Source organism: Gobius niger (genome assembly GCF_951799975.1).
Source record: "Gobius niger genome assembly, chromosome: 17".
In the NCBI taxonomy this organism is placed as follows: Eukaryota; Metazoa; Chordata; class Actinopteri; order Gobiiformes; family Gobiidae; genus Gobius; species Gobius niger.
The window spans coordinates 21,552,721-21,579,990 of NC_136868.1; the positions used below are offsets into that span (position 1 = coordinate 21,552,721).

The 27,270-nt window shown below is 40.0% G+C and overlaps 3 protein-coding genes across 4 annotated transcripts; all 3 read left to right on the forward strand.

The window, feature by feature from the left end:
* hykk.2 (hydroxylysine kinase, tandem duplicate 2) lies at nt 1–2,566 on the forward strand. Its single transcript, XM_079574446.1, has 4 exons — nt 1–320; nt 1,472–1,614; nt 1,695–1,875; nt 1,948–2,566. The coding sequence occupies exons 1-4, from the start codon at nt 17–19 to the stop codon at nt 2,388–2,390; spliced, it is 1,071 nt and encodes a 356-aa protein (XP_079430572.1). The 5' UTR covers nt 1–16; the 3' UTR covers nt 2,391–2,566.
* A 1,248-nt stretch (nt 2,567–3,814) lies between these two features.
* Nucleotides 3,815–26,952, forward strand: LOC306977257 (hydroxylysine kinase-like; the record flags this gene model as incomplete). The annotated part of the gene is made up of 10 exons (XM_079575463.1): nt 3,815–3,889; nt 14,279–14,529; nt 18,957–19,023; nt 19,116–19,258; nt 19,336–19,516; nt 19,614–20,029; nt 22,362–22,532; nt 23,560–23,634; nt 25,908–26,025; nt 26,795–26,952. The coding sequence occupies exons 2-10, from the start codon at nt 14,284–14,286 to the stop codon at nt 26,950–26,952; spliced, it is 1,575 nt and encodes a 524-aa protein (XP_079431589.1). The 5' UTR covers nt 3,815–3,889; nt 14,279–14,283.
* LOC306976697 (hydroxylysine kinase-like) lies at nt 5,551–10,327 on the forward strand. Of its 2 annotated transcripts, XM_079574732.1 has the most exons (5): nt 5,551–5,874; nt 7,840–7,982; nt 8,060–8,240; nt 8,313–8,779; nt 10,281–10,327. In XM_079574732.1, exons 1-4 carry the CDS (start codon nt 5,571–5,573, stop codon nt 8,753–8,755), a joined length of 1,071 nt encoding a protein of 356 aa, XP_079430858.1. In that variant the 5' UTR covers nt 5,551–5,570; the 3' UTR covers nt 8,756–8,779; nt 10,281–10,327. The 2 variants fall into 2 exon arrangements, with proteins under 2 accessions (XP_079430858.1, XP_079430857.1); XM_079574731.1 differs by lacking the exon at nt 10,281–10,327 and having other exon boundaries at nt 8,313–8,793.
* Nucleotides 26,953–27,270: the final 318 nt, after the last annotated feature.

Consider the following 27,270-nt stretch of genomic DNA (forward strand, 5'->3'; position numbering starts at 1 on the left):
TTTTGTTTCAGAAAACATGGCGGACAAAGAGGTGAAGCCCAAGTTCAGTCTCGATCAGGCCACTGACCTACTGAAACGGCTATATGACCTGACAACAACCACAATCCGCCCCCTGCCCAGTTACGATGACCAGAACTTTTATGTCTTGTCCAACAACGGTGAGGAGTATGTTCTGAAAATTATGAACTCAGGAGACAGCAAAAACCCATCCCTTATTGAAGTCCAGACCTACGCCATGTCCTACTTGCACCAGAACGGCATACCGGCCCAAACCGCAACGCCAACAGTCACCGGACAGCTTATGAGTGTAGAAGAATTGGGTAAGAGGCATGTTGTTTTGCTCCTTTGTACTTGAGAGTGTCCCATACATTCTTACTAGGCTTAAAGAAGTGTGCAAGTGGGCTGCATTAGCTCTCTCCCTATTTCTATATTATAAATGCATGAGTGAACTTTGAACACACTTCAAGTTCATGTCTTACACACACTCGCTGTCCTACAAGCTGGAGATGATCACTTGCTATTTTGCACACCGTAAATTTTACAACACCACACCACATAAGCACGCAAGAGCCATAAAAGTCGGTGCTAAAGAGGCTAATAAGTAACTAGTAACCTTGATAAAGTATAGTGCGAGAATTGCTGATCATGCTTTCTGAACATGGTTATAATATGGTTAGTATTTGAGAACAAACCTCACCCTTTTTCATGCCATGTTAGTATGATGTCCTCTGCTCTCTTTTATGTCTTCATTTATTCTTGTGTATGAAACCAGTTTAAGCTGTGATCACTTTAAACAAGGCTCTTAAATATTTGTATGGACCTTTTATTGTACAGTATTTTACCTTACGCTTTTTATGTGATATTTGTGTGGTTTTTTTGTGTGTGTTTTTTTATGTGTTGACATTGCACTTTGAGCTTTTTTCCCCTTGTGGTCTTGTACTGCAAATGGCTCATGAACTGAATTCGAATCTTGACTCTTGCTAAACCTGAAATAAACGAGCCCTCTTATCCCACACCTCAACCGAGTGCATTTTCTCCTAATCTAAAAGTTTACAGCCCACTAGGTCAGTGTAATGACAGTGAAAATGAAAGCTAAGACCTACAAAACTCATCTAAACAGTTTTTTTTTTGTCACAGTTTCTCCATAAATTCATCACTTTTTGTTGCTCTTGTGTGACGTTTCTGTTGCGCTTTCGGCATGGATATTTGTCACTTTTTTGTCATGTTTTTGTCGCTTTTTTGCATCATTGCTATTGACGCCTTTTTCAAGAGGCTTTTAGATTTGGTTAAAGCCAGACTGAAGAAAATGTTCTCTGTTCAGGTGGTGGGTAAGAGGTGAAAATGTCCACAGGTAACTTAATTTTGATCAGACAAAAACAAAACACAATTAATACTTGTCACAAATGCAATAAAAATGAGTTCAGCTGATCAGCCCTAAACATAAGCATAACTCTGTTTTAACTACTGACAGATTGTGGCTTTGGTTGCCAGAAGTATCTTGTGCGACTACTGAGTTATTTACCTGGAATGACCATATCCAAAGTCCCCCTCACTGCGGAGCTGTTGTATGAGGCGGGTAAGATGGCGGCTAAAATGGATAAAGTTCTGCAAAAGGTATATAGCAACACTTATGCTGAAAATATCTGTAGTATTTTTGCTCTTTAGGACATATGTCTTTTTTACCCTTTTCACAGATGCAGCATCCCCACATCATGGAGTTAGAGAGAGATGGATTCATATGGAGTTTGTCAAACCTTCTGGTCTTAGAAAAATACTTGTATGTATTAGATGGAGAGCCTCTTCAAGACACGGTGCGGTCTGTTATCGAGCTCTACAAAACAACAGTTGTCCCCAAATACCCACATTTACGCAAATGTAAGTATTAAAACAAAGCATGTAAAGATGTCATGAAGTTGATGCCTATGACTTACTTTTCGTTGTTTACAGGCATCAATCATGGAGACTTCAACGACCTCAACATACTGGTCCAACCTGACAAAAACGGCACCTACAAGATTTCTGGCGTCCTCGACTTTGGAGACATGAACAGTGGATTTTACATTCATGAGCTGGCTATTACCATAATGTACATAATGACAGAACACCCTAATCCCATTGAAGTAGGAGGAGCAGTGTTGGCGGGATGGGAGAGTGAGCTGCCCCTCGATGAGGCAGAGAGGGACTGTCTGTATGCACTGGTCCTGTCCCGCTTCTGTCAGTCTCTTGTTTTGGCTCGTTATTCTGTTCTCATGCAACCGGAAAACGAGGAGTATCTGATGATATCGTCCCGGAAAGGAGTCTTTATTCTTCAGGACCTCTGGAAACTGGGCAAGGAACATGTGGAGAGAGTGTGGCTTCAGAGTGCTGCTCAGTATTGTTCACCAAAATAACACAACGCCCCCCTCTAGTGTCAGGTCTTTCCTAAAAACATTATGTGCCTTGAAAGAAATGTAACTGTAAACCCTACAAACGATGAAGGAAAGTGTTCTGCTGCTGTGTGCTTTGGCAAGACACTTCATATGCCTTACTTGCATATCAGTGTCTGTACACTGATGTGATCAATAATCAATGGACAGTTTTATACATTTTTAATAATGAAAAAAAGTGTGATACTGTGCAGGAGCCATATTGTTTTGTGTCTGATTTACAGCCTCTGATAGATAGACCTATGTCTTCTATTTATTACCCACTGGTGCTATAATGGTAAGGCTTAGAACATACACCTTACATGGGCAACTTCCTACTGTGGGCGAACAAGGACTGCTTTGCTGGACATGTAGAAACACAAATTCCAAGTGAGGGTATTGCTACTGTGTGTGTGAGTTCCTGCTATTTCCATCCTTTTTAACAAACTAAAATCTGGGCTTCAAATCATGTGCAACAACCTTTTGTACAAGGCGACAAAACGGGACTTTCTAAGTGCTAATTCATATTGTTTTACAACTATATAGGCTATACGAAACAAAGATCAGAAAATCTTGAAGTGAAGGTCCCGTTATTTGTGTTTTTTTTGCAGTGGCTTGTTAAAAAATACTTCAGGTGTAAGCTTAAAAAAACGTTGCCATTAAACTTTTGCTCCCTCCTATATTGATGTAAATGTAACGGGGTTAATAAGGACGTTAGTTAAATCCTTGCGAATTGGCTGCGCGCTGCTCTTGTTGCGCCGCCAGGAGTCGCTGTGAACCTTTTTTTTTTAAATTTTATTCCTAGGACGGGAAAGACCACATTTGAGAACAACCCTAGTTTAAACTGATCCAAACTACCCATAGACCTAACCCTAACCTTAGAAACACTAAAATCAATGGAAAAAGCCCTTTCCCATCCTAGGAAAAAAAATTGCGTCCTGGCGCCGGTCAGCAGAGCTTGGGAGGCCGGACAAGACAGCAGCGAGGACGAGGAACAGGGACTTTGGCCGTTTTTATGTTGTTGCCTCTTAATAAATGGCGTGAATGCCTTTTTGCCTCCTCCAAATTTACGCTGCGTCCTTCAAGCTTCATTATTATAAAAAACACAGCGTAGAGCCGAACACCACTGGCAACATAATGTGAAGTGACAGCTCAATATCGCAACAGGAGTTGTCTCACAAGGCTGAACCAAAACTGGTTTTGCTTGAGCAGGATTCCTGTGTGTCAGTTACTGACATAGAGATAAGTGCTATGTTATGAGCAAAATTTAAGAAAAGAAAAAATCAGCAGTGTACTGTTTTCCAGAGACAGTGAATAGTGATTATTTGTTTATATATGACCATTATAGAAAACACATCACGGTTTATACATCCGATTTCCCCGCCCATAATCAGAGCACTGCTCTTCCTGCTCAGCAGCAGAACGCGATTCTTGCTATAAAAACGTAACAATCACAGAAGTCAGACAGAGTCAACAAGAACAAGGTAGGATTTGTTGTATTTTTGGATTTTGCTCCAATGACTTTAGCCACTATGTTGGTCTACTTGTGGATCTCGCTTTATTTCAGTGAAATGTTGCACAGTTAAAGAAGCCGAGCACTGAATGGATATTTTCAATCATGGGGTATCATTAAATACCTATGCAATGCTTATTATACTTAATTATGTTTGCTAAAGCTTAAATGAATGAAGTAAACTTTGCGGTAAATAGAGTTTCATATTTTCGTAAGTCACATCACGCATCTGAAACATTCTCATCTTTGACATTTGCAAATATTTGTAATATTTTTATACAGTATACACCAGGGATCTCCGAGCACATTTCACTGGGGCCAAAATATATCCGGAGTGTATTGCCGGGGTCCATAATCAGAAGCTCCAGTAAAAGATGTTTTGATTGGGATTATACTATTGAGGAATAAACAGATAATAATGAGCCGGACTGCAGCCTCATATAAATGGCTTACATTTGTATTGCATTTTACAAGCATGTGTCACAAGTTTCTGCTACATTGTTTATTAATCCTGCTATTGTAGCCACAATTGCCCTGGGACAGACTGTCCATTTACCACGTGACTACAATTGTTTATTCCAGATCTCTTATTATGTCACTGCCCTCTGCTGGACACGTGCGGATTTCTTTCCTTTATTTATTGATGCTGCCCCAAGTGGCTGGAGTGAGCATTCTGATTATTTCTTTAGAAATTCATAGCTCCGCACAGGAATGAGCGAGAGTTTTTTTTACAATTTTTTTTGACATACTCAGGAATTTGTGCTCTACAAGTCAAGGGCTAGATTGAATCATCTCGCTGGCCGGAAGTGGCCCGCGGGCCGCCTATTGGAGACCCCTGGTATAATACTCTTTACATGCGATCTATAACCAGTTTTATATACCAGTATCTCAATATTACATATACCAATATTTCAATGTTTTATATTGTTTGCTTTGAAGATGAAAGGCGTAAGTATGAGGCGCATTATAAGGTTTGTTATAATAAATGAGTGGTATTCATGTTCCTTATGCTGATTTATATTCTGCCATTGACTATATTTCACTTTGATCTTATTATTCTGTTTTTGGTTCTGATTGATGAATAAGTTTTTTTTTAGCTGAGGCAACATATTTGTAAGCCTTTGGGGCGTTTCCAAGTAACTTGCCTGGAGAAATATACAGAGTGGTATCATTCTGGATGCCAGGCTACCAAGTATTAAATATAGTTAAACACACTTCCTATCTTCAGAGTAGCTCAGGCACATCCCTCAATCACACCTTTAAAAAGGTAACATTGTGGGACCAAAGCTATAAGTCAATGAAAGATTGATTCATTTCTAAACCTTTATTTTTATTTTGAAGGTCGGACTCTCCTCTTTTCACACATATAAAAGTATTAGAAAATGTTAAAGTAATATTATTTTTATATGTAAGAAAAGAGGAGAGGTTGTCCTTCAAAATGAAATCAAATGTAAAAATACTATTGTCCCTTCATTGAGTTATAGCTTATAAGTTACAAGCATATGTTGTGTCGATGCTCCCACAGTAGTTATTTTTTCATGAGTGTTTACAATTGGCATAAAAAATGTTGGACTTATGCAAAATATAAAACTCCAAAAGCAATAGATGGATTTTATTCCATATTCACATTTTTTCATTTTGTTTCAAAAAACATGGCGGACAAACACGTGAAGCCCAAGTTCAGTCTTGATCAGGCCACTGACCTACTGAAACGGCGATACGACCTGACAACAACCAAAATCCGCCCCCTGCCCAGTTACGATGACCAGAATTTTTATGTCTTGTCCAACAACGGCGATGAGTATGTTCTGAAAATTATGAACTCAGGAGACAGCAAAAACCCATCCCTTATTGAAGTCCAGACCTACGCCATGTCCTACTTGCACCAGAACGGCATACCGGCCCAAACCGCAACACCAACAGTCACCGGACAACTTATGAGTGTAGAAGAATTGGGTAAGAGGCATGTTGTTTTGCTCCTTTGTACTTAAGAGTGTCCCATACATTCTTTCTAGGCATAAAGAAGTGTGCAAATATCCATAATGTCCACATTATGAATACATGAGTGAACTTTAAACACACTTCTAGTTCATATCACGTACAGTATGTCACACTTATACACACTCGTTATCCTACAAGCTGGAGATGATCACTTGCTATTCTGCACACCGTAAATTATACAACACCACATGAGCACGCAAGAGCAGTAAAAGCTACCTGAACAACCTGAAAGTCAGGAGCCTGGTCAACCACACCCTGTTCCTTTCTGCGCCAAAGACGGAGGGTCTGGACATGCACGGTAAACAAGTGACTGATTGGCGGCTAAGGCCAAACCAATCACGACTGTCCCAGAGAATTGACAAGGTTGCGTCACTCGCTGCGCCGCTATGTTGTAGTCAGTGTTGGGGAGAATACTTTGTAATTGCATTTAGTTACTGAATACTGGATACTTGCCTTAAAATGTATTTTGTAACGTAATCCGTTGCTTTGTCTAATCAGAGTGTATTCTGAATACCTTGCATACTTTTAGAATACATTTTGTTTTGTTTTGTTTTGTTTTGTATACTTTATTGTCCCCGTAGGAAAATGTGTCCTCTGCATTTAACCCATCCTTCGATACTGGGGCAATCCGTAAGGAGCAGTGGCCGATGCCCGGGGACCCATCCCATGTTGTGGAGCCAGACTGTTGGTTCGAATCACCAGGCTTCACCTATTGCACATGTTTTTAGTGGTAGGGGAAACCAGATCACATTGATTGTCATTATATTTATTTGTAAATATGGCGTATAATTACAAAACTACAATTGTTGGAACCTGTTCCTCACTTACCAGTAATTAGAAACTCAAAAACTCTCATGGCAAATGCACAGGAACAGCAGATACAGCATCATGTGACACATGTGCAGTGTTTGTATGAACTGCTGCATTTTTAATATTTATTTTGTTTTAGGAGGAAAAACAGGTCAACAATAAAGGTTCTTTCTTAATAATGTGCAATATGGAGCTAAAATGTAATGATTGAGAACTGGGATGTACTCCATTGATATTTGGAAAGTAACTGTATTCTAAATACGCTCAAATGAAAGTTTTACTTTACCAGAATATAGCTACTCATTATGAGTGTTCTAAATACATGTATTTAGTTACTCCCCAACACCGATTGTAGTTCAATCAACAGTAACACGTGCAGAAGTTATTAGCCAAAAATAATCCTGGATGAAGTAGTCGAGTATTTTGCCTCCGCGTTCTCGTCTGTTTATATTCAGTTCATATTTTGTGAATTGGACTACAGCTGTTGTCACGTCTGCTAATTGCTGATTGGTTTATTTCACTGACAATCTGTCTACGTTAGTCCCGCCCATTCAAACTGCTCCAATTGCCCCGTTACCAGACAAACTTACCTGTGTGGAATGGACAGGGAATAGTAGGCAATAAGTAACGAGTAACCTTGATAAAGTATAGTGACAGAATTGCTGATCATACTAATGTTTATGAACATGGTTAAAGCCGATACTTATAACATGGATATTATTTGAAATGCTCACTACCCTGAGAACGCAACACAAAACCTTTTTCATCCATTGTATAAGATACCTCTATTTTCTATTTAATTGATTGCACATTTCCTGTCTACTTTACACACCCTCAGTGATTCTTCACAAGTGAATTTCTCCATTGTGAGATAAATAGGCTCATCATGTCTTATCTTAAAGATATCTAATCAAAGTGACATGCCATGTTAGTATAAACGTCCTCTGCACTCTGTTATGTCTTCATTGGTCTTGTGTATGAAACGTAAAAAAAACAACAACACAATAAATACATTATTACAAATGCAATACAAAAATTCACACACTTAAATCTGTTACCATTAGTTCAGCTGATCAGCCCTAAACATAATTCTGTTTTAACTATTGACAGATTGTGGCTTTGGTTGCCAGAAGTATCTTGTGCGACTACTGAGTTATTTACCTGGAATGACCATATCCAAAGTCCCCCTCACTGCAGAGCTGTTGTATGAGGCGGGTAAGATGGCGGCTAAAATGGATAAAGTTCTGAAAAAGGTATTTAGCAAGACTAATGCTGAAAATATCTGTATTTTTGCTCTTTAGGACATATGTCATTTTTACCCATTTCACAGATGCAGCATCCCCACATCATGGAGTTAGAGAGAGATGGATTCATATGGAGTTTGTCAAACCTTCTGGTCTTAGAAAAATACTTGTATGTATTAGATGGAGAGCCTCTTCAAGACATGGTGCGGTCTGTTATCGAGCTCTACAAAAAAACAGTTGTCCCCAAATACCCACATTTACGCAAATGTAAGTATTAAAACAAAGCATGTAAAGATGTGATGAAGTTGATGCCTATGAATTACTTTACTTTGTTTACAGGCATCAATCACGGAGACTTCAACGACCTCAACATACTGGTCCAACCTGACAAAAACGGCACCTACAAGATTTCTGGCGTCCTCGACTTTGGAGACATGAACAGTGGATTTTACATTCATGAGCTGGCTATTACCATAATGTACATAATGACAGAACACCCTAATCCCATTGAAGTAGGAGGAGCAGTGCTGGCGGGATGGGAGAGTGAGCTGCCCCTCGATGAGGCAGAGAGGGACTGTCTGTATGCACTGGTCCTGTCCCGCTTCTGTCAGTCTCTTGTTTTGGCTCGTTATTCTGTTCTCATGCAACCGGAAAATGAGGAGTATCTGATGATATCGTCCCAGAAAGGAGTCTTTATTCTTCAGGACCTCTGGAAACTGGGCAAGGAACATGTGGAGAGAGTGTGGCTTCAGAGTGCTGCTCAGTATTGTTCACTAAAATAACACAACGCCCCCCTCTAGTGTCAGGTCTTTCCTTCCCTTTCTTGGGCAAGACACTTCATATGCCTTACTTACCTCCACCAGTGTCTGTACACTGATGAGATTAATAATCAATGACATTTTTTGTTGTTGACATTTTTAATAATAAAAAAAAAAAAGTGTGTTACTGTGTAGGAGCCATATTTTTGTGTGTCAGATTTACAGCCACTGATAGACCTATGTCTTCTATAACTATTTATTTCTCACTATTGTCTAATGATAAGGTTTAGGACAAACACATTACATGGGCAACTTCCTACAGTGGGAGAACTTTTGTAAGGAATAAGCCACTTTTCTTCCATACTGAGATATATTCTTACCTGAGCTTAGATGAGTTGATGCGTACTGGTCTGGTCTTTACGCGTGTGCTCAGTCACGCAATAACGCCGAACATGTTAGCATTTAGCCTATCCTCCTCCCCTGAAGTGAGAAGCGACCAAGAACTTCCACGTTGTTCCTATTTAAATACGGTTGCGTGAGTAGTTACACAATCCAAGTATAGTTACACAAAATTAAACATTTTATTTTGATTTTCTAAACGAATAAAAAAGGGGTACTATATTGTAAGGCGTAATAATACCTTAGGTGCATTTCCATGTCCGCACAGTAAAGTCAAAGTTTAGGTCTATCTGTCATGCTAAGACCGTATAGATGGACCGTATAGACCGAAGCAGAGAGGGACAGTCTATATGCACTGGTCCTGTCCCGCTCCTGTCAGGCTGTATGTGGTGTTCGCCGTTCTCTTCTCATACAGCTGGAGAATGAGTATGATAATGTGGTCCAAAAAAGTGGACCATGTTCTGCACAACTTCTGGAAGCAGAGCAGAGAGCACGTGGAGAGAGTGTGGTGTCACGGTGCTGAGGTCAGTACGGTGTATATGTAATCAAAACATGTTTAATTTGAGCTATCTGAACTCAGTCAAGTTGACAATTTGAAGCTTCACTGCAACATACCATAATAATATGTGTGGAACAACAGCTGACATGGTAAAATGTAAGTGCGTGTGAGTGTATGCTTTGCCCCCTTTGAGCTCTCATTACCGTGTAATGTGTATTTACAATATTACAAAAACAACAATGAAAATGCTGAAATAAACAAACCAAACACATTAAACGCTGAAGCTTTGACATATTGCAGCAATTACCAAAGTTCAAGACATTGCGGACCCCTTCTTGATCCAAAAATCTCCCAGGGACCCCCATTATTAATAACCTACTCAATTAAAATTAATTTCTAAGTATTTTACAGGTAGAATCACCTGAAAAACAACATCTAGAATGACTGTTGCTAAAATCTGATTGACCTGTTACCTACCATCCCCCCTGATCAGAGGGCTAGGGTTAGAGTTACACACATATTTTTAAACACTAGAGGGTCTTGGCTTTCAAATTAGTTGGGAACTGGGCAAGAAACGTGTGGAGAGAGTGTGGCTTCAGAGTGCTGCTCAGCATTGTTCACTAAAAAACACAATGCCCCCTCTAGTGTCAGGTCTTTCCTATAACTATCATGTGCCTTGAAAGAAATGTAGCTATAAAGGAAATTGTTCTGCTGCTGTGTGCTTTGGCAAGACACTTCATATGCCTTACTTTCCTCCATCAGTGTCTGTACACTGATGCGATCAATATGTGTGTGTGAGTTCCTGCTATTTCCCCCTTTTAAACAGACTAGAATCTGGGCTCCAAATGATTTACCTTTTGTGGTTTTCCATGTACATGGCGACAATATGAGACTTTCTAAGTGTTTGATTTGTTTTAGTACTACATAGGCTATAGTATAATAAACAAAGAGAAAACCTTCCACACATGGTTGTTTTGTTTTGTTCAGTCCTGATCCTCCTGATCACTAGGACGACACAGACAACACACCTCAACTGAAGTTTTAGACAAGACTAAGCTTGTCTGACAATCTCTCTCATTTTACCATTAGTTCATACTAAGACTCACTCACAATGTTTAAGGCCATGCTTAATACATTATTTTGCAGTGGCTTGTAAAAGAAAACTTTCTCGGTAGTTATAAATCAATTAATCAATTGTCAGCTTCGAAAACATGACCAAAAGCGTTGGTTATGTTGGCTGAAACTAACATGTTAAACTTTTGTTCCCTCACATATTGTTGTAAACAAAACAAACAATCTGGAATAGTCCGGACGATCGCGTGGGCGCCGCCAATTTCTCCCATCTGTAAACGTGGGACTGGAGAAGTCCACATAAAATCAGTTATTACACGAAAAGAAAGCTGTTTTTCGGCCATGCAGAGGAATGGTGCAGTGTTGACTTGTTGGTGCAAATGAACATTGGCCATTTTACACAAATCAATCGACTAAACATCAGATTTGAGCGGAGAATATTTTCCCTCGTTCTCCGTTTAAATCAGGGGTGTCCAAACTTTTTTCACAGGGGGTCGCATTTTGAAGCCTCCTCGGGGTGAAGGGCCACAGATCGGTGGCTAGTACCGTGAAACCTTTGACTAGCAGAGGTTTAAATTGTGCCCCATGCCTTTATTTATGCTTAAAACCTTCATGCCAGCTCTGTCTCACAATAAAATGTTAGTTGTTCGGTTATTGTGTAGAATGATCACATTTCAAATCAAAAGGACCACCTCTGATGTTGTGTACCAATTCAGCAAGAAGGCCGAGGGCCACCAAAAATTGGTCTGAGGGCCACATTTGGCCCCTGGGCCATACTTTGGACACCCCTGGTTTAAATGAATGGGCTTCGAGCTCGACCGGAAGTGTCTGTACAACGGAAGTGCCGAGACAAAGCAAAAAGTGGCAACAGTGGGCGGGGCGGAATAAGGTCTCCCAGTCACGTGACTAGAAATGCAAGCACGCGACATTTTGAAGGGAAGCAAAAATGGCGTATGCAACAGAAAACGATTGCGATTCCACACAATCATGCAGTGTTTTTTCACCTACATCTGTTACAACTCACTTACAAGGAAATGTGGCACTTCGATCTGCAAACATTGTTGGATTGTTGGACATTGTTGGATTGTTGGATATTACAGACCCATACACGCTTCTGGCCAAGTTATTTACTGACGCGAAGTTCTCGGTCAACATACCTTCACTCGAGTTTGGCGATATTTACATAGTACATAGTTTCTTGATAGACTTTCCGTCTTCATACACAGGAAAATCATTAAAAGCATATAAAAGCCTTTCTGCATACAGATATTTTGAGTCAGGATGGGTATCGAATACATCTGTATGGCAACCAAAAAGAAAGGATAGTATCATTGTCATGAGTAAGGTAAGTTACTTGACACTTCGCTAAACCAGCAGGCTAATAATACTGTAAAACACGCTGAATTGGACACCCAGCTTGTTGTTTAGATACTGTAGCTATCTTTCACAGATTAACGAACAGTAAATCTCACATTGACAGTAAATCCTTCTATGCTACAGCAGTTTTCAATAGGCTAATAATTTGATGAGATATCCGATTGAAAAGTACAATGGGACCCCATTAAAAGAGTAAAGACATGAGAAATTCTGACACCACTAATTTGCATCCAACTGTGCAACAAGTTTCAGGCATTTCAGCAGTTTTGAAATGTAGATTTTAAATGAAACATTGGTGTGAGTTTATCTGGAGTTCATTAGCATATATCCCGTCAAGATGGAGTAACTTAGTTGGCGTGACGTCATGTGGAAGGCACCTATAAGAACCAGTTCGAATGCATTTTTGTACAGCCCCCACATGGCTGAACCAAAAGTGGTTTTGCCTGAGGGAGGATTCTTTTGTGTCAGCCAGACTTACTGAAGTAGGGATAAATGCTCTGTTATGAGCATACTTTCTGCAGGAATTTCGTAAAACTTTTTTTTTTTAAAGAAATCAGGTTTGTGCTGTTTTCCAGAGAAGGTGAATGAGGATTACATGTTTTAGAAAACACATCATGGTTTAGACTTCACCCCACTTTCCCCACCCATAACCAGAGCAATGCTCTTCCTGCTCAGCAGCAGAAGGTGAGGCTGCGAGGAGAGGGCGTTGTTTAAAAGAACAGGCCACCGTTTTTCCACACTGAGATATGTTCTTAAATGAGCTTACGGATGCGTACCTGTCTGGTCTTTGTGCGCGCCCGTGGAAGAGCTTGGTCGCTTCTACCTTCACCCCATTTGGAGCCATAGGAATATACTGGGAGAGGCCAAACGTTAACAACATCTTTGGTTGTTTCGCGTGACTGAGGGCACACACAAAGACCAGACAGATAAGTATGAACTCGTCTACACTGAGGTAAGAACACATTTCAATATGGAAAAACGGTGGCCTGTTCCTTTAAGAAAAAGAGGCCGACTGAGGCGTGGTTCATTGCAAACAGCACTCGGAGCTGCTCTTCACATTACTTTCCTCAACATCCCGCTGCCTTATTTTCTTCCTTAGAATCATGTCAAATTGAAAACAAAAGCGAAATTACCTTGAAAAGTCTGCTTGAGCATACACATGAGCTTATTTTGATACAGTAGATCGACACGCACACCCCTAACACAAAAACAACAGTAGTTTTCCATAAATAAACCACACATGCCTTCAAGTCCCACAACACCACGGCTAATCTGCGTTTTAAGGTGACATCGTTTCCATCGTGCGTCAGTGTTTACTTCACAACTAGAAGGTCCATGGTTCGATTCCCACCTTGACGGGGCCTTTCTGTGTGGAGTTTCCCGTGTCTGCATAGGTTTCCTCCGGGTACTCCGGTTTCTCCTACCACTAAAAACATGTACAATAGGCCAGAATGAGTAAGAGTGTGTTTGAGAGTGTGCATGGGGGACGACGGATGGAAATGAGCTCATGGCTACACTTCGGTGTGGCGTGTTTACAAGCCTGAAACCGTCATGTGTTCATTAACATGCACTGTCCCGAACAAATAAACCAATGAATATATAAAATATAAAAGTATTAGAAAATGTTTTTAAAAACGTAATATTATGTATATGTATATGTATATGTATATGTATATGTATATGTATATGTATATGTATATGTATATGTATATGTATATGTATATGTATGAAAAGAAGAGATGTCATCCTTCAAAATAAAGTAAAAATTAAGTTAGAGCTTTTTTTAGTTACAAGCACATTTCTGTGTCGAAGCTCAGACGGGAGTTTTTTAGTTTTTTTTAATTCTAAATGACATTAAATAAATGACATATTTTAGATCACCAAAAATACAATTTTCACACAATCCACGCATTTAGCAGAAACAATCTAGGAGCTATGCAAAATATAAAACTCCAAAAGCACAAAAATGTGGGATTCTGCGAAATCCTCACCTGTAAGGTATAAACGCTCTATTCCAGGTCACTCTGGTCGTTATTATTGCTCATATTCTTTTCTCCAAATTCCACATGGTGTGTCCAATCATACAGTAACAATGCAGACCCATTTGGCTCTGGTGCTGTTGGAATGTATACCTACACTCTGATCAAAACACATCCTGTTTGTATTCAATTTACAAGGATTTTATTTTCTTTTTGTTCCAGAAAACATGTCTGAAAACAATATGACGCCCAAGTTCAGTCTTAGTCAGGCCACAGACTTACTGAAAAGGCTGTATGACCTGACAACCACTGAAATCCGGCCACTGCCCAGTTACGAAGACCAAAACTTTCACGTCTCAGCCAACGATGGCAACGAGTATGTGCTGAAAATATCGAACACAGAAGACAGCAAGAACATCACTCTTCTAGAAGTCCAGACCTACGCAATGACCTACTTGCATGAGAATGGGATTTTTTTTTATTTTTATTTTTTATTTTTTTATTTTTTTGTGTGTGTGCGCGTGTGTGTGTGTGTGCGTGCGTGTGTGTGTGTGTGTGTGTGTGTGGGTGTGTGGGTGTGTGGGTGGAAGCGGGGGGTAGGATGTCCAGGCATGGGTGCACTATGTTATATTTTCCAAAATGTTATCATTATGAATGGATAAAATAAATGTACTTTCATTGAATGCCCGTGGGTTGAACTCTCCACAAAAACGTGCTAGTGTCTTAGATCTGCTACATAGGAAGAACATCCACTTTGCATTTATTCAAGAGTCACACTTCCAAGAAGCTGATACATACAGGTTCAACAATAAGCATTATGAGGTGACCGCGTCCTCCTGTTACACTAAAAAAAGCAAAGGTGTTCTCATAGCCATTAGGCGTAATTTATCATATATTAATCTAGGTACAGGAGAAAGCGGTGATGGCCGAATCACTTATTGTAAAATTTCCTATAATGGCATTAAAATTGCATTGATCTGTGTTTATGCTCCAAATAATTTTGACAAAACTTTTTTTTAATTCTTTAGAAGCTATTTTGCTAGATCTCCTTGACTATCAGCTTCTTATAGGTGGAGACTTCAATGCCGCGCGTTTACATCAAGAAGACAGGACAGGGCCAAACGAAAGCTATGATCAAAAACTCGCCTCCAGCGCACTACAAAAAATGACAAGCGATTTTAATCTTATTGATTCTTGGCGTCTTATGAACCCTTCTTCCAGGGAATTCTCCTATTATTCATCACGGCACAAAACCTTTTCCAGGATCGACTATATATTTGTCTCCAAATCACTGTTTCAGTTAATTTACGAAACGGATATGATTCCTTTTCCACTATCAGACCATAGAGCTGTGTCATGCTCACTCAAAGTCAAAACCGGACAGGCTAAGGCATCTCGCTGGCGTTTTAATACCACTTTACTCCAGAACGATGATTTCAAAAATGAACTCAAACAAGAATTGGACTTCTTTATAAATATAAATAAACCTTCAGTGGAGGATCCAAGAATTCTGTGGGAGGCAGTCAAAGGATGTATCAGGAATAAAACTATTTCATTTGCTTCCAGACTTAACAAAGCAAAGAACAATAGGATTAGTTTATTAGAAACCAATATAGTTCGAACAGAACAACAAATGCTAATTCAACCAACATCCGAAAACACTATAAAACGTCAGGAATTATTAGAGGAATTGAATCAATTGCTGAGACAGAAAGCTGAATTTCAGATTCATCGTACTCGCCAAAAGCATTATTTAAACGATGCCCGACCAAGCCGCCTCTTAGCCCTTAAAATCAGAAATAGTGAGCAGCTTGCAAATATACCTGTAGTCACGACAGAGGAGGGCACTATAACTTCTGACCCCGTCGGCATAAATAACACGTTTAAAAAATTCTATCAAAAACTTTTTGCCTCAGAAGCCACCTACAACAGTGAAACCTGCTGTAACTTTTTAAACTCCCTCCACTTACCTAAAATCTCATCTGAAAGCGCTAGCTTACTCGAAAAGCCAATCACCTTGAAAGAATTAACCCAAGCAATAAACTGCATGAATAAAGGCAAGTCCCCGGGTCTGGATGGTATTCCTCCAGAGCTATATTCAGTTTTCTGGTCTCAGCTTGGCCCACTGCTTCTAGATATGATAAATTTTTCAATCTCCCAAGGTTCCTTTACAGACAGCAGCAATGTAGCCATCATAACCTTACTGTTAAAGAAAGACAAGCCGCCTACCGAATGTGCCTCCTACCGACCCTTGAGCCTCTTGAACACTGAACTTAAAGCCTATGCCAAAGTTTTGACAATGAGATTAGAGCACATCATGACAAGTCTTGTACATCACGACCAAACAGGGTTCATAAAGTCACGTTTGGCCTCTGATAACGCGCGCCGGTTACTCCATATTTTAGATTCATCTTCCAAATCCACAGCGTCAAACGCAATTCTCTCGCTTGATGCAGAGAAAGCGTTCGACCGCCTAGAGTGGGAGTATTTGTGGTCAGTACTTCAGCATATGGGCTTCAGCGAGGGGTTAATCTCTATGATTAAGACATTATACGCCAACCCCACAGCAGTAGTGATAACGGGCAATACCTGCTCCTCTAGATTTAAAGTATCTCGCTCTTCTAGACAAGGCTGCCCACTGTCTCCGTTCCTATTCTGCCTATCGCTGGAGCCCATTGCTCAATTTATCAGGCAATCAGAAAATCTGGCACCAATAATGGTCCACAACACCCCCCATTATATCTCCCTTTACGCCGACGACATTTTAATTTATACAAGCAATCCACACACATCAATACCATTCCTTCTTCAAACTTTCGAACAATTCGGAAAAATGTCAGGTTATAAGGTGAATTGGACAAAATCAGCAGTTATGCCATTGAATAGAACCTCAACCAACTTGGAATCTTTTAATATTCCCGTGGTTGAAAGTTTCAAGTATCTGGGCATCTCCATATACCCGGCAGTGAACACTTTAATCAACAATAATTATAATAAAACATTGCATTCTATTACAAATGACCTAAATAGATGGGGCTCACTCCCAATATCCTTTCAATCTCGCCTTTCTATCATAAAAATGAATGTTCTACCGCGCATTAATTTCTTCAACTCCATGCTCCCTTTGGCCCCTCCAAAAGGATATTGGAAAAAATTACATGCCATCATAGGTTCCTACTTATGGAATTGGAAAAAACCAAGAATAAAAACCTCAACATTATACCGGCTTAAATCATCAGGTGGCATTAACCTTCCAAACTTCGAATGGTATTCATGGTGTTTTGCCCTACGTTCACTTTCTCTTTGGTTAAAACCAGACACACTCACATCATGGAAACCAATCGAAGAACAGTTACTTAAGCCCCATGACACGTCATGCTTTTTATACTCCAATATACCACTAAAGATAGTAAAAAACAAATGTGGTCCAATTATCTCTCACCTCATCTCCGTTTGGTATAAAGTCAATAAATTCATGAAAATAAAAAACAATTATTATCAACAATCTCCAATTTTCCATAATTATGCATTGCTAATAGGCAAAAAAATAGCCTCCTTCTCTCCATGGGAACGCCAAGGGGTCCACACGCTCGGGAAAATAACAGACCAAAACGGACTAAGAGAATTCAAAGACCTGCAGGAAAATCACAAATTACCTGCAACGTCATTTTTTTTTTACTTGCAAATACGAGCAGCGATGCGTGCCCATGGCGTCCCATGGGGATGTCGCTTAGAAAATCATCCCCTCCATACCACTTTGTGTAAGGAAAAAAACAATGGCCTTGTTTCAGATCTCTATATACTTGTCACTAAAGCCTCTTACAAACAATTGCCTATTGAACACTTCTGGAAAACAGAGCTAAAAGATCACTCTGAGTGGAATTGGACAAGTATTTGGTCCAATGTATTTCTGTCTTCGAGAAACCCAAACCACCAAATGATCCACTACAAGTTCATTCATAGGGCTTATCTCTATCCTAGGAGATTGCACCTGATGAAACTTAAGGACAATCCTTATTGTGATTTCTGTGCAGACAAGGTCATTGGGACTTTTCTTCACATGGTATGGGAGTGTCCCCAGGTTCACTGTTTTTGGGAAAATGTTGCTGGTGCTCTGTCAAACCTAATGGAAAGAGAATTGCCCTACACTCAGAGGTTACTCTTACTGAATGAGACCTCCAATCTTAAATTAAATATCAATGAACGCCGCCAAATTCTAGCTGGTCTCACAGCTGCTAAAAAGATGATAGCATGTCGATGGAAACTTAGACAAACCCTGAGTGTGGAGCAATGGCTCTCATCATTTAAAGACATTGTCCAGTTGGAGCTCTCAGCAGCTCGGATCCACGGCGCCAAAAGCGAAAATATCTCATGTTGGTCAAATCTGTTACATAAAATGCAGCTAATGTGTGAAACTTGATTGCAAATGCTTTGATTGTACGTAATAACTATGAATGTACAGTACATAACGATATGTATTCCAAATACAGTGTAAATGTTACATAACTATATGTATCCAAAGCTATTTCTGTAGATGTCAATGACGGAGGAAATTAGCAAATATGTTTGTTCTGTCTATCACTCTTGTCTACCAAGACTTGTGCTGTTTGCTTTTTGCTTTTTATTTTTTGTCACCATGCCTGGACAGTAGGGGTGGGACATGGGGGTGTGAGTGAGTGTGTGAGTGTGTAGTATCTAAGTGTGGTATTGTTTTACTGTATCTTTATTTCCTTAAAATTTACATGAACATGTATTGTGCATAACTGCCCATACTAAAAGACCCATTATCACAAAGGGTGAGGGGGGGAAAAAAATATAAAAAATCTGTGCTGCATATGAAATTGTTATGTAAAACTTATAACCCGCACAACCCAATAAAAACTTGATCACAAAAAAAGAGAATGGGATTCCAACCCAAAAGGTCACACCTACAAACACAGGACAGCTCTGGAGTCTGCAAGAACAAGGTAAACGTGAAAGAAGCCTCTCTGTAGCATAAATAAATATTGGATATAAATTAAGACCTTTCATCCATTTGGGCATATATTTCCTTTGACAGACAGTGATTTTGGTCGTCAGAAGTACCTTGTGCGACTATTGAGTTATTTACCTGGAGTTATCATTTCCAAAGTCCCTCTAACTCCACAGCTGTTGTATGAGACCGGTAAGATGGCTGCCAGAGTGGACAAAGTCCTGCAAACGGTATAATTAGCTGCCAGTCACACATTTTTCCATCGCCTGAACAATCAATAATGATGCATATCTCAATGATTTTTCAGATGAAACACCCAAATATCAGTGTGCTTGACAGGAACAGCCGTGCATGGATATTGTCAAACTTTCCTCAGGTAGAAAAGGACTTGTTCGTATTAGACGGAGAGCCACTTCAGGAGGTGGTGAAGTCTGTAATTGAGCTTTTCAGGACATCTGTAGCCCCTAAATATTCAGATTTTCGCAAATGTAAGTATTTCCAAAAATGTTGTTTCTGCTGGAATAATGTACTAGTTGTATATAAGTTGTTAATGTGACAGTCTTATATATTTATGATTAAATGCAGGCATTATTCAGGGAGACTTCAATGACCTGAACATACTGGTCCAACCTGAAAAAGACAGCTGCAAGATATCTGGCCTCCTGGACTTTGGAGACATGAACAGTGGATTTTACATTCATGAGCTGGCTATTACCATAATGCATATGATGACAGTGCACCCAAATCCCATAGAAGTGGGAGGAGCAGTGCTGGCGGGATGGGAGAGTGAACTTCCCCTCAGTGAAGCAGAGAGGGACAGTCTATATGCACTGGTCCTGTCCCGCTTCTGTCAGGTTGTTTGTGGTGTTCGCCGTTCTCTTCTCATACAGCCGGAGAATGAGTATCTGATAATGTGGCCCAAAAAAGTGGACCATGTTCTGCACGACTTCTGGAAGCAGAGCAGAGAGCACGTGGAGAGAGTGTGGTTTCACGGTGCTGAGGTCAGTGCAGTACAACAGTAGACCCCCTGTGGTTGACAGTATATATGCAGTTATTGTATACTTCCCTCATGATGGTGAATATGTTATCAAAACATGCTTAATTTGAGCTATATAATATCTATAAACGCAGTCAAGTCGAGAATTTGAAGCTTCACTGCAACATACCATAATAATGTGTGGAACAACAGCCGACATGGTAAAATACTTCAATGTGTGGTATGCACATTGTATAAGTGTATACTTTGCTTCAACCTGCCCCCTTTGTTGTTCTCGTTGTTCTCATCTGAAGGTGTCGTGTTACGTTGGTGTCCATAAACTAGAGTAGAGTGAGGGGCGGAGACATTTTTTGAAGTCATCAAACAGCCTGCATTTGCAAAAGATACTTGAAAAGTAAAAAAGATTATGTAACTTGAAGGAACTTTCTTACATACCTGCTTTGGAATCAGGTTAAACTTCCATTTGCTTCCTTTGGGCAACCTGCCCTGGAACATCGAATCTAAAACAAACTGTAAAAAACTCTAAAAATAAAAGTCACTACTTTGGTATGCATGCACGAATGTTCTCAACCAGATCTAATCTCTCAACAAGTGGGTGATGAAAATGTCTGTAAGGATCACAGGTGATTCTCAGTTGATTCTGAAGATTACATCTGGACACACTTTTGAACAACTCCGTTTTGAGGAACTACACAACTTCTGCTCAAGTGTTCTGGCTATTTTTGACATTGGATTATGCAGGGATTTCATTGAATGTGTGAATATAAAGCTAAACTATCACAAAGGTCTTTGTGTCTCAGAACTCCCTGAACATCCAGGATATAGTTCGGACAAATTTGAGCATGTGGTAACGTGCTGTTTTTGAGAAATTGGCATCCTCTCCAAAGGGGGGCTCATTTCCTTGCATGCTCCAACAGGTCACTTGCATGTGGCCGTTTGTTAACTTATCTACTGCTTCATATAGGCCTACTCTTTATTACATATCAAATATTTATGATCATGCTGTTGACCTTATTCCTGTTTAAACACCCACACCTTTATATATTAGATGTGAGCTTTAACAAGACTCGGTGGATAGGCCACATGCCATTAAAATTCTGCTGATTGTTTTTAAATGCCTAAATTCGCTGGCACCTAAGTTTTTGTCAGAGCAGCTGCAGCTCTAGTGTCCTTCCAGAGCTCTGAGGTCTGCAGACCAGCTCCTTTTGTCTGTTCCTGAATCCAAGCGTGTGTCCAGAGGTGACCGAGCCTTGTCAGTGGCGGCCCCTAAACTTTGGAACAGCCTTCCTCTACATGTGTGCTCGGCTCAGTCTGTAGAGGAGTTCAAAACCAAATTAAAAACTCATCTTTTTGCTTTGGCTTTCAGTTCTATGTAGACCAGACACAGTTTGTGCCTTTAAATGACCTGTGTTTACATTTTATTGTGTTTATTGTACATATTGTTACAGCACTTTGGTCGACTAAGGTTGTTTTTAAATGTGCTTTATAAATAAAATTGACATTGAGATTGACATTTACTGTAGCACCTGTCAGTGATGGATGATCCTTAGCAGGAAATTATCAAACAAACAAACAAACAAACAAACAAACAAACAAACAAACAAACAAACAAACAAACAAACAAACAAACAAACAAACAAACCTAATGTGCTTCCAAAACTCACCTCTTTTCCATCATGTAGTCCATATTCGGTTACAAATACTCTATTTTGTACTTCGCATTTCAGCAGGGTGTCCAAACTTTTTTTCATCGAGGGCCACATTTTGAAGTTTATACAATGTTGAGGGCCACTAACAAGTGTAACGAAACATTCCACTGGAACATTTAAGAGCAGTTTTAACTGTGTCCGGAGCCATCTGGACTTGGAAGCTGATTTTGTAAAAGGAATGTAAAAGGAATGAAAAAGGAAGCCACTAAATTAAAATGTTTGTAGTTATCCAAGCTCACTTTCCTAACATATATTTTAGCATCTCATTTCTCCACATGAACAAGTTTATAAGCACATTTTATAACTCGCAGGGTCACGTTCACTGAAATGTTAGAAAACAAGCCCATAAGTTTACGCTTTATAATAAGATGCACAGTGTTATATTCACAAATGTATGAGTTTACAATAAAGACATGTGAAAAATAAGCAGGAATTGGGCCTTTAATGCAGCTGTTTCACAGTTTCACAGAAATATGTCTGCCATAGTGCACCAATTCAACAAGAAGAAATTGGTCAGACTGCTCAACCCTGACCTAAACTTGTCACTCAGATGGAAATGGACTAGGTCATTATAAAGTGTCAGACATTGAGTTTATGATACTGTGTGTTGTAAGGTTACAGGTGTAGAACTACGTGGAAAACAATCGGAAAAACAAATCGAAACTAAAAAAACACAAAACTGTCCTCGTGCTCTACCGCCATCTTGTGCTGAGGACAGCAGTCGCAGCTGGTCAGCAGCAGCGTGGGCCACACTTGCGTAAAGACTTGCGCAGCCACAGGCGCATGGACATCTCCAAGGTGAGTCAAAGGCCGAAAATCATGGGAACAAAACACCAAACCCGCTCACTTAAAACAAATCATATCGATTGTTATGTGGAGTTTTATCTTGCTTGTAGGCCTATGACCCAGGACACATACACCATGGGTGCCCAGCAAAAACAAAAAAACTCGCTAAGCAATCTGATGTGTTTATTTTGTGGCTGAACTTTTATAATCACGATCGCTTAAAACGTGCTTCACAGTCATTACACGCTAGATGGAGCCATTGCTTCATTTTTCAAGTATTGTCTTGTTCTGTCCTGAACATTGACGAATTTGAATTCAAATGTGAAATAATGTATTTATATGTAATAACGACAAATGTATGTATGTATGTATATTCAGATGCGGGTAGTATTCAGTTACATTTACTCATGTACATGTACTAAAGTAACTTTTGGAAGAAATTGTACAGAGTAGTTTTATCACAAAGTACTTTTGACTTCTACTTGAGTAAAACTATATTGAAGGATCTGTTCTCTTTCTTACTCATTTAAGCGGCAAATGCTTCCTTTTGATCTATAAAGTAGCTGAAGCTCCTTTAGAATTATTTTGTTTTTTCTGTATTTGCATTAAATTTCACAAAGTCCACATGATTTTATGTTTTGTTTCATACAATTATTCACTGACAATAAATCATCATCATTAACAATAAATCAGACTTTTTCACTGAAACCGTTACTCAGTACTCTCAGTACTCACAGTACTCACAGTACTCACAGTACTCACAGTACTCACAGTACTCACAGTACTCAGTCACATTTTCTCCTTTTTTACTTTTACTTGAGTCATTATTTTTGTCACTACTTTTTACTTGTACTTGGGTAAAATTATTTCAAAGTAACGTTACTCTTACTTGAGTAAATACATTGGCTACTCTGCCCACCTCTACTTATATTTTACATCAAAGAGGATCCATTATATTTGTCTTTGCTTTGTAGTCTTGTAATTTACCATTTACTGTGAAGTGTATTTTAAGTTGAGTGTTCCTCTCCGTCTCTGCCAGTGCACTGAACAGGAGGACAGGTCTTCCCCGACCCCTCTCCGAGCACCATATGCCCTGTGCCTCCTCCGCAGCCTGGTACGTGGATATGCACTCATGCACAAGATTCCTCGGCGTGTGCATGTTGTCTGCCGTCTGTTTTGCTGTGGCCCACTGGTATCTGGTGAAGTGGACCAGCACCGCCCTTACACTTTTCGAGGGTCTCTTTCCTTCCTGCTTTTGTCTTTTGATCAAATTTACATTCAAAGCAAAAAGACGTGGAAACGTTCAATGGCTTTTGCTTAATACACCCACCCCACTTATCAGCGCCATTAATCCTCCTGGCATTTCAGAGTGGAGCTCCACACCTTTTTGTAAAACGCAGCAAATAAATTCAATTTTAGCCTTTATCCCCCTCAAAAGGTTGAATTTCTTTTATGTGATGTGGACCAATCAATGAATAATGCATGTCAAAAAGCAACATGGCGCTTGGTTACGCGTTTGTCTAATGCCATTTCAAATGTGTTTGTTACATACATGGATGAACTTTTCTGTAAATGTGTCAGTGTTAGTTTCACCGGTAGTCCACTGAGCAAGGTGTTAACTTCTTGCCACTTGCCTTAACTGAGCACATTTTCTCCTACAGGCCAGAGTAGCGCCTCATTTGAAAGCTAAGACCTACAAAACAGATTTTTTTGTAACCCTTGGTTTGTATTTTTGTCACTTTTTTGTAACCGCTTTGTTTCCTTACCATCACTTTTTTGTCACCTGTTGTCTTGTGTTCATGTCGCTTTTTTGTCGCGTTTTTGTTGCTCTTTCGTTGCTCTTTCGTTGCTTTTTCCCCCTGTGTTTCCATCCACATTTACGTCTCATTTTTGTCGCTGTTTTGTTGCTTCACCATCGCTTCTTTGTCGCCTGTTTTGTTGTGTTTTTGTCGTGTTCTTGTTGCTCTTTCGTTGCTTATTTTGCTGTTTTTTCATCCTCATTTACGTCTCATTTTTGTTCGCTATTTTGAAGCTTTTAGATTTGGTTAAAGTTGAACTGCCGAAAATGTGTCTGGGTTAACGGGTTAAATGACAGCAAAAATGTGACTAATGATTTCTTGATTAATTCATGGTTACAGTTAATGAACTACATAATTGTTCACAGGCAAAGTAAAGACTCACTACAGGGTCATTTTAGTTTACACACAGTAAGTTATTATGGGTGGTAATGCTGAAAGTGCTGTACTTTCTTGCTCCGTATCGTGGTTTTATTAATGACTTGGATTTATATTGCTCTATTAACCTTCTCAAAGCGCTACAGTGAGCCATTATTCATCATTCATTATTGAGTGACGGAAACATGTCGGCCGATCTGTGCCACCGGGCTCTGAAACCAGCACCGATCTCTCTCTCTCACACACACACACTCCATTCACACAGTGCATGCCATGTTGGGCTGGATGTAAACGATGGCAGCGGGATCACAGGACTGAGATTTTTCACATTTCCTTGAGCGTGTCTTTTGGATGTTGACTTTTTCAATCATGCGTCCCCCTCTTTACAGCTCTTCGGAGTTACTGCGTCACCGTGGGCCTGTTCCAGCGGTTTTTGGGGCCTGTCAGGGTCAGTTCTCCTGATGATTTTTGACTTCTCCGCAAAGAAAGAAAGAAAGACGCCCTGCCAATAACAATCACGCTGCTTGACTCATGTTGTCCAAGATGTTGTGAACCTGATTTCCCTGGACAAGATTCAAAATCCGTATTGCAGATGCTCTGTTGTTGAGAGCAGTGAAATAAATTTCCCATGACCCCACGGTTTGGCCTGAATTTCAAGCTGCTTAAATTCTCTTTCTTTTTACGTGGATTAATTGGACACGCCGTTTTTGCCAGAGTTTCAACGCTGCCAGCTAACCTGTTAGGTCTAATTCACTACATGGATCCTTGACGTAGTCTTGTGTAATCCATATTATATTGACTAAGGTATTACTCATCTGGCAGGCGCGATAGCTTCCAAACCCACTACACTTACGCCTAAAACAAGCCCATTAGTAAATTAGGCCAGCATTTACTTTTATTGTGTTACGCGGATTGCTAATTTGTCATTATCTGCAACAACAGGCCGACATGTACAAAGTGTTTTCTTTATCTTTCTTGCTTTAGAATTCAGGGACATCATTTAAATTCCGAGAAAGCCGGCTCCGTAAAAAAGTCACCTCTAAAGTGCAAAATCACAACATCCGCAGCCTCCAAACTTGGGCCTAAAAACAAAAGGGAAGCTTCTTACAATGGCTGTGAGGCTGAAAAGACAGAAACGTCAATTAGTAAACTGTGGCGGCTCAGTGGTTTCTCCTGGCTTATCAGCAGCTCTCAGAATGTCCTCTTTGTGCAGTTTGGACGTGTGCCCCGGTCTTCGGCGGTGGACAACATCCCATCAGGCGCACGCCGGTCCAGTGAAAGCCATCAACACAGGGGACAGAAGTGCCGCAACAACTACAAGTACTTTATCTGTAAGTAGCATTGCCACGATTCATACTATTATAACGTAAGAGACTAAAAGAACTGTGGGCTGCAAGTGCTTTGAAAAAACCTTCAATTTCCCTGAACTGAATCCCAGTCATTTAATTTAATGTTTTTCCAATGCACTTTTAATATATTTCTTTTTACACAAGTAACCAAAATATATTTAAATGGGGGGGGGGGTATTATGCAAAATCGACTTTTTCAAGCTTTCCATCATGTTATTATGTCATTCCCTCATTAAAAACATGCCTGAAGTGTTGCCTTGGCACATTCACGTATTTTTGAGTAATCTGTAAAAACTCTGATGGCAGCCATTTTAGGGATCGGTTTGCCTGAGTCCTCCTAGGAACGCCCCCACCTCCTGGAGACGCCTCCGAGCTTTCGTCACCAGCCGAGTAACCAACCACTGCCCCTCAGCAGAACCCCCTCCCCACTGATGCCACAGCCAGCGTGTGGAGGGGGCGTGTCGGAAAGGGACAGAGGTTCTTAAAGAGACAGAGGCCTATTTCAAGACATTCACTACAGCCATTTTGAGAGAGCAATTTTATGCAAGGCAGTTATTCTAATTTACTGCATTTACAGACCAACAGAAGGTTTGGTCATCATTGTAGTGTGCTATAGACTGGTGCTATGTGATTGAAAAAAAGCATAATACCCCCTCTTTAATGGAAAGAGGCACACAATGGCACAGACATTATTCTCACTGTATTATTTTATTTCTCTATGTATTTTCTTAATGTTTTGGGTGTTTTCCAGTTATTTTTTCTCTGTTTCTCTGTGTTCTCTCGTGCTTGCGCTTGGAGCGGCAAGTGAGAAAGAAAAGAGGGGAAGGCGCAGAGAGGGAAGACACGTCTGAGCTGAAGTTTGCTGTGGCTGCAGGGGCGGTTCTGGGGGGAGCGGGCACCGACTATTAAAGTGAAACATCTAAACTAAATGATTTTAATTCTGCAAATATTATTGGTGTAGTTTCTTGCATGAATTTAATTTGAATGAGCTACTCCTCCTTCCTGGTTTTTTTTTTTTTTTTCTGGGGGGGGTTTGGGGGCACCATTAAACATTTCTGCTTAGGACACCAAAATGGCTTGCAGCGGCCCTGGATATCCCAGACCTTCAAAAAGTAAAAAAAAACAACACATATGTAGGTGATATACAGTAATACAATACAGTAATAGCAACAACATACCATGTGTTAACTAAATTGTATACATTTTGTAATATTTGCATTAGTCAAG

Excerpts from the sequence above, each read along its gene's own strand:
- LOC306976697 (XM_079574732.1), top strand. The coding sequence starts at position 5,571 with ATGGCGGACAAACACGTGAAGCCCAAGTTCAGTCTTGATCAGGCCACT. Across the intron at positions 7,983-8,059 it reads TGGATAAAGTTCTGAAAAAG|ATGCAGCATCCCCACATCAT; the intron begins GTATTTAGCAAG and ends CCCATTTCACAG. Across the intron at positions 8,241-8,312 it reads ATACCCACATTTACGCAAAT|GCATCAATCACGGAGACTTC; the intron begins GTAAGTATTAAA and ends CTTTGTTTACAG.
- hykk.2 (XM_079574446.1), top strand. The coding sequence starts at position 17 with ATGGCGGACAAAGAGGTGAAGCCCAAGTTCAGTCTCGATCAGGCCACT. Across the intron at positions 321-1,471 it reads TATGAGTGTAGAAGAATTGG|ATTGTGGCTTTGGTTGCCAG; the intron begins GTAAGAGGCATG and ends AACTACTGACAG. Across the intron at positions 1,876-1,947 it reads ATACCCACATTTACGCAAAT|GCATCAATCATGGAGACTTC; the intron begins GTAAGTATTAAA and ends CGTTGTTTACAG.